The sequence below is a fragment of the Colletotrichum lupini genome, chromosome 10 (assembly GCF_023278565.1).
Source record: "Colletotrichum lupini chromosome 10, complete sequence".
NCBI lineage: Eukaryota > Fungi > Ascomycota > Sordariomycetes > Glomerellales > Glomerellaceae > Colletotrichum > Colletotrichum lupini.
Window position 1 is genome coordinate 3,041,862 of NC_064673.1, and position 8,043 is coordinate 3,049,904.

The window sequence follows — 8,043 nt, forward strand, 5'->3', positions numbered from 1 at the left end:
TCGTAATAGGTTCTTATATATTCTTTTTATATCTATAGTTCTTTTATTTAATTAAAAATCTTTATATTCTATTCTTAATTTTATAATTAACAATTTATTTAACTTCGTATTCTAGTTAGTTTAGTTTAATAATAATATAAATCTCTATATATAAACTTTTTAATATAGGTTCGAGTAATAAAATATAAAAAACGGAATAGTATCGTATTATATTTAATAATCTTAATTCGTAATTAATTAGTAAGACTTTTTTAATAATTTCGAAAGGTCTAAGTTTTTTATAATCTAATTTATTACTTAGTCGTTTCGTTTTAATATTATAATAAAAAAAATAAGTACTATTCCCCTTTTTTAAAAATAGTCCTCTAATCCTTAATTTATTTACGTTTTTCTTTATATATTATTATATAAACTCGAGGTTTAGTAAGCCTTATTTATAAATCTTTTTAAGTTTACTTATATTTATTATAGCTTTTATAGCTTATAATCCTTATTATACTTTTCTATACGCTATTAATTAAAATCCGTAGTTAAAATAAAACGGAGATTCTTTTATATTTTTATTAACTATATTATTATATATGAACTAGGTTATTAATAAAAGTATTACTTAATTATTTTAATTATAATTTATATAATAACGAAGGTATATTTTAAAACTTTAATTAATCTTTTTTATTTATCTATTAGTTTATAAATAAAATAATATTAATAGTTTATAATCTATATTAAGTTACGAAATTAAGGATTTTTAAAACTTTAAAATAAATAGCTTATTTTTATTAAAAATAATTTCTTTTGGTAAACTATTATTCGAAAATATAACTTTAATAAATACGTATACTAAGTCTTTTATAATACTTAATTTTTTATAAAAGAATAAAGTATGCGAACTTAGTAAGTCGATTAATTATAATTAATATACTATCGTACTATATTTTAATAAATAGTTCTCTAGATTTTAGTAATTTAATAATAAAGTCCTATATAATTAATTACTATACTTTATTAATAATTATAATAATTATAGCTTATTATAAAGTTTATATAGGCTAATTTCTTTTTTTTTAGGTCGCGTAGTTTTTAATTACTTTTATAATTTTAATATATATAGTAGATTTATTATAGTATTAGTAAATCCGTTTTTACGTTTCAATAATTCTTTAGTAACTATATATTAGTATATTATAAATTGTTATAATAAGCTTAGGGGTTATTCTTTTAATTAAGTTAATATTAATCTTTTTAACTATTATAAAGAGCTTTATAGTTAATATAAAGCTATTATCCTTTTTTTACTTAAGAATAACTTATTTTTCTTTACAAACTACGACTTTATAGTTAGGGTTTTTATCAAGAGCGTCTATTTCTTTTATTTTTAAACCTTTTTAATAAATAATTCAGAAGTTATATTTAAATAGGAATTCGCTCTATTTAACTTATTATTTATTTAGATTTTTATTTATTATAAAGTTTACGAGGTTCTTATAATTTATATAAACTATAACTTCGTACTTAGTTCTAAATAATTATAATCTCTATTTTTAAAGTACTTTAATAATTATTATTAGTTCCTTATTATAAGTTTATTAATTTTATTTTATTTTATAGAATATTTTAGAATAGAAATAATATAAATAAAGCTTTTTTTACTTATTTTATTATCCTAGGACCGCTTTTATAATAAAGTTTAAAATATTAATCTCGACTTTAAAAGGTTTTTAAGGGTCTGGGATTATAATAACTAGTTTAAAAACGATTATGTTCTTAACTTTAATGAATACTTCTTTATACTTAGGATTTTAAATAAATAGGGTATCTTTTTATATTAAGTTATTAAGAAGTTTAATTATATTAACATAGTTTTTAAAAAATTATTAATAAAAATTAACGAATCTTAAGAATTTTCATACGTTTTTAACGTTTTATAATATAAGCTAGTCCTTAACTATTTCTATTTTTAATATTTATATATAGATTTATTTTAATATAATAATATATTTAAAAAAGTTTACTTTTAATATATAGAACTTATACTTAGAGAGTTCGGTATATAGCTTAACGTTTTAGAGCTTTTAAAATATTATATAAATATACTTTTTATATATTTTAAAATTAGAAGAAAAAATAAGAATATTATTAATATAAATAATAATAAAAATATTAACGTACTCTTAGAGTACGTAATTAACTATTATTTAAAAAGTTATTAAAGTATTAATAAGTCTAAAAGGTATAATAAGGTATTTAAAGAGTCCTTTATAAGTTCGGAATACTATTTTCTATTCGTCTCTTTTTTTAATCTAAATCTAATTAAATACTTTTTTAAAATTTATAATAATAAATTAATTAGCTCTATAAAGTAAATTTCTAAGTTTAGTAATAAGTAATAAGGGGTAATAATTCTTTTTTATAATTTTATTAAGTTTTTTATAATTAATAATAGGTCTTATTCTTTTACCTTTTTTTAATATAAAGAATAAAGGGAATTTAGCTAGAGAATTCGATAGTTAAATATATCCCTTTTTAAGTTCTTTATTAATATATTCGTTAAAATACTCTTATTCTTCTTAATTTATTACGTATATTAAGTAGAACCCGGGTTATATCCCTTTTTTAAGTTCGATTTTTATATTATAGTTATTATATTTTAATAATCCTATTTCTTTAGGTTTTATAAATAGTTTTATATATATCCGGTACTCTTTAAGTATAATTTAGAGTTATTATAATCCCTAATCGTTAGTACTAATTATAAACTTCTTAGAGCTTTTTACTATTTTAATAAAAGCTATATATTATATTTATTTTCGTTCTTTAGGAGTTCTTAAAAATCTATTTAAACCCTTTTTTTTAAGTTATTTAGTAACTAGATTTTCTTAGAGGACCTAGCTAATAATCTAATTTATTTATAAGTTATACTTTTATAACTATAAAATTCTTAGAATAACGTCGATATCTCCGATCTTTATAATATTATACTATAATTATTCTTATTAATTATTAATATATATTAAGAAGTATACGGTTTTTTAATTAATATATTTATAATTATAATTAACTCGTTCTCTTTTTATTATTTATAATTAATATAAGTTATCCTTTTATACTTATAATAAATTAAGTTTATTTATTACTCTTAATAAAATATAAGTTTTTTATATACTATTATTAATAATAGCGTTTAATTTTTATTTATAAATATTAAGGTTAACTCGTAAGTATACGTTATTATATTATTTAGTCATATATAAGAACTTTTCTTCTATTTTTGCTTTTTATCGTTCTTTTATAATTAGCTTCTTTAGTTTTTTATTATACGCTTTTTTTACTAAGCGCTTTATTTATATAGTTTTTATTATTCTCTTTAAGCCTTAGCTTTTTTAATATAATAAACTTAGTATTAGTTATATTTATAATCTTCTTATTTTATATACTTATTATTAAGGCTTTTATAAAAAAGCTAGGGTCTAGGCCGAATATTACCTTATTATTATTATTAAAGCTTAGTAATATCTAGCTAAGTAGTTAGTCTTTCATATAAATATCCTTAATAAGCTTATTATCGTATTTTTATAAATAAAAGCGACTATTTTATTTATATATAAAGTATTAAAAGTATTTATTATTTAGGTACTCTATTTAAAATAATTCTTTATAAAAGGGGCTTTTAAGGTTAAATAGAGAGTAATTTTTATTCGTATAAGGGGTTATTATAACCTTTTTACGTTTTTTAGTTTCATAAAACTAAACGGTTTAGTTATCCTTAAATAAATAAATATACTTATATCGTAGTTTATTATTATCTTTTTTAAAGTTAATATTATTAACGCTAAATAGTACTTTATGATTAATCTCTATTTAAGTACGTCGTTAGGTAATATTGCGAGGTTCGTCCGAATTATAAAATAATTTTATTTTCTTAAAATAAAAAAAACTAGTTCTTATTTTAATATTTTTTTTTAATTTTAAAATCGATTCTTTTTTTATTTATAATTCCGAAGTTAAGAGTTAGTTTTTTAAGTACTTTAATCTTATCTTTATGTACGAGGTTTTTAAATTATTCTTTAACCTTATAAATAAAATTTTTATTACCGTTTACCTTTCGTATTATATAAATAGACTTAGTTAGGATTTTATTTAAATCGAGTCCTTTTTTAAACTTAGTAGATTATTTTTAGCTTATATAGTTTTATTATACTATATAAACGAAGCTATTTATAATTTCTTTAGTATTAGGTCCTCTTTTTTTAAATTTAAAGAGCTACTTTTTTATATTAGCTAGGTATCTTTACTTAATTTATTTTAAAAAAAAATAAAGCATATCTCTTATAACGAGGTCTATCTTAGCTTTTCTTTTTATATTTTATAAATTTAAGAGAGCGTAGTAATATATTTAATATTATTTTCTGTAAAAGTATAGGGTTAATAAGTAAATATCTTTTTTTTTATTACTAAGGTCCTAACGGATAGTATAGTATCGTATCCGGATTATCCCTTATCCTTAAGTTATTTTAAGTATTATCTTATTTATTTTTTATTATTTTAGTAAATAAGATAATTATTATTATAATAAGCCGTTTATAAAAGTTATTTATAGGGGACTTCTTTACTTATAATATTAGCTCGTTTTTTTAAAATAGGATAATATTAAATACGCTTAAGTTATTAATAATCTCTAACTATATATCCTAGCTTATTATAGTTATAATATTTAAAATCGTTTTTTTAACGAGGTTATTCTTTTTTAATAATACTAAGATTTATAGGTTTATTATAATACCCGGTCGTAGTAATTATTAGTTTATATTTACGTTTATTATTAAGCTTAGATCGGTTATTTTAAGTATTCTATCTCTTTTATTCGAGGCGTTATTTATAAAGTTAATTATTAATTTTAATTATTATATTAATATAATTATAAAGTTTATTAAGTCGGTCCTAACGAGAGAGGATATTTTTAATTTCTTTTTTTAGTCCGTAATAAAAGGCTATTATAAGTACTTTATTACCCTAATTAAGCTTAAAAATAATCTATTTAAACTTAAATACGTATTTATTAACTAACCTTTTTTATATAAAAGTTATAAGCTTTCGTTCGGTAATTTATTTTTTATTAAAGTTATTAAAAATCTCTTTAACTCTTTTTTTAAACTTATTATAATCATTAAAGATCTTTTTAATATTTTTATTTTAAATATTACGTTCGTTTTTAAAATAATCTTTTATAAAAAGTTTAAACTAAGTAAGGGCATCTTTTTTAAAAAATAAAACTACGTAATAGACTTTATTTATTTTAATAATAAAAGAGGTTTTATAATAATATAAATAGGCCTTAGTTTAAATAAAGAATTTTTAAAAAGTATTTAAAGACTTATTATAAGGTTTTAGTTTAGGGTACTTAGTTCTAAGTATTAAAGGGGGTCGGGGTATTATAAGCTTAGTATAAAATTATTTATTTTTATTTTTAAGTTTAAGTATTATATTATATAATTACTAAATAATAAATATAACTATCTTAATAAGCTATGCCGTATTATTATTATTAATAGTTAATATATTTATACTATTTAGTTAGTTTTTTCAAAAGTAAACTTACTAAATAGGAGTAATTAAAGTATTATAACTAGTTAGTTATAATAAGTATATTAATAAAAATTAAGGCTACGAGTATTAAGTAAATAATATCGTAATCGTAAATAGCTTTTTTAAAGTTATATTTATAAGTTATAAAATAAGTAAGGCTTTAATAATTAATTATAGTCTTATTAAAAGGGGTTCTTAATAAAAATAGCTAAAAACGATTATAAAATTTAATACTAAGTTAATTACTAAAGAAGTTATAAAAAGTCTATCCTTAAGCCTAGCTTAAATCTATACTATATATAAATCCGTTTATAAATATATCTTTTACTAATAATTACTTTTATGTATTAAGTAATCGCTTAGTGAATATTAATAAGCGATTATTTAGAGTAATTATAATAATTACCTTATTACGTAATTACTACTTCTTATTTATATATAACTTATTTATAGTTCTTCCGTTCTATAGGAGTTACTTTATATTCCTATACTCTTATATATATAATATATTATAGCTACTATAAGCCTGCGGGGCGGGCCCTAGTCTTAGTAATATATATATTAGGTCGTAATATTATACTTTTTTAAATAATAAGTACGTATATAAAAGGGCATAGCCGTTTATAAAATCTAATAAAACGTAAAACGTATAATAATCGTAATTAATAGCGAAACTCGTTTTTAAATATAAGTACGTAAGCTAGGAATAAACTTAAAAACTACTTTTTTATATAGTAGTTATTTTTCTAACTTAATAAGCGCAAAAGATCGACCTTAATAGGATTACGCTTTTAAAAGAAATTGTATAATATAGTATACGTTTTAACTATATAATACGTATAATATACCTTAAGTACGTGCTTAACGTAATATAGTAATTTTAATACGAAAACTACTATATAATTTGGGATAAATAAGCTACCCTTTACGTAACGGCGCTAGTTAGAAAAGTTAATAATAAAGGTCGGCTCTAATAGTTAGCTATAATAATCGGCCGTGATAATTAAAAACGGTCTTTTTTAACTATAAAAGCTCTAAACTTTAATAATAATGTAGAGGTTTTTAAAAAAAGAGCTAAATAGGCTAATATTTACTACTCTTCGTACTAAAGCTCGTAAAGATTCTTTTTATCTTTATTATTTTTAATATTGCCTAAAGCTACTTTCTATTTGAACTAAATAAATTTATTAAATAAATTTACTAAATAAACTTATTAATATATAAACTATTACTTTAACGAGAACCTATTCTATTTTTAGTATATAGTTAGTAATTAGTAAGCTAAAAATACCCGTTAATAAGTTTACTCCTCTCGAGCTAGGCGCCCTCTTTAGCTAGCTCGATACTATAGTTATTATACTTAATATAAATATACCTAAAGATTAATAAAGTACTTTTTAATAATATAGAATTTAGCCAAGTAATAATATAAATACTATAAATAGCCGGGCTAATACGAACGTTAAGATCTAATATATTAATATTAATTTAGAAATTATATTTTATAAAACTAAAAATCCCTTTAATACGGGTTATATTATAAATATAAAGGAACATATAAGGGGCCCTCTAACTCTTAATAAAAAGGAGTATATAATATAAGATCTAGCTATTTATATAAGTTAGTACTAAAAGGTCTTATATACGTTAGAGTAAGTATAGCTCGCTTTTTAAATAGCTAGAACTTAGAGGACTTTACGCGGGGGAAAGTTAGGAGTTAATAAAAAAGAATTAGTTAAGTTAGTTAATTATTATTTTAATTAATAGTGGAATGGGGTAGGGCGATTAGTCCTAGCGGTCCTTTTTAAAGCTAATTAAGTCTAGGGATTTACGAGAGAGCTAATCGGAGTAAAATATAAAAAAAAGGGCCCTAATTAGAAATAGGAGCTTAGTAGCGCGGATTTTTACTTTAATTATATATATACTTTTTAAAATCGAACTAGAGCCTTTTTAATAATTTATTTTTAAACGTAATAATATAAGATAATTAAAAAGTCTACTTTTCTAATCTAGTTAATACTACCCTCTTTTTCTTAATTATAGCTTTATTAATTAAAACCGTATTAACCTAATTAAAGGAGGTATTTTATATTATTTTTATAAGTATTAGTAATTTTTCTAAAGTATCGTACCGCGAGAGTCCCTTATATCCTATACGTTTTTAATAGTTAGGTATAGAGCGTAATATACTTAGTTTTCTTTAATACGTAATATATAGTACGGCCCCGGCAGATTATTCTATTAGGGGGAACTACTTTTTTATATATAAAAGAACTAAATAGAAAAGGGGAACGAGCTAACTAAGAAATTATTAATAAAGTAATTAGTATAATATTAATAACTAGCTTACTAAACGAACTTTAAATAGAAGCTATATTAGCCGTAGCTTATTTATATAATATTAGCTTTAAGTAACGTACTAACTAGCTATTATTAATTTAAATTAAAAAAGTTTAG

The 8,043-nt window shown here is 19.9% G+C and overlaps 1 protein-coding gene across 1 annotated transcript; it reads right to left on the minus strand.

The window, feature by feature from the left end:
• Positions 1-115: 115 nt before the first annotated feature.
• On the minus strand, positions 116-298 carry CLUP02_18051 (uncharacterized protein; the record flags this gene model as incomplete). The annotated part of the gene is made up of 1 exon (XM_049296955.1): positions 116-298. A coding segment is annotated over one exon (183 nt), but the record flags the coding sequence as incomplete, so codon positions are not given.
• Between the last annotated feature and the right edge of the window lie 7,745 nt (positions 299-8,043).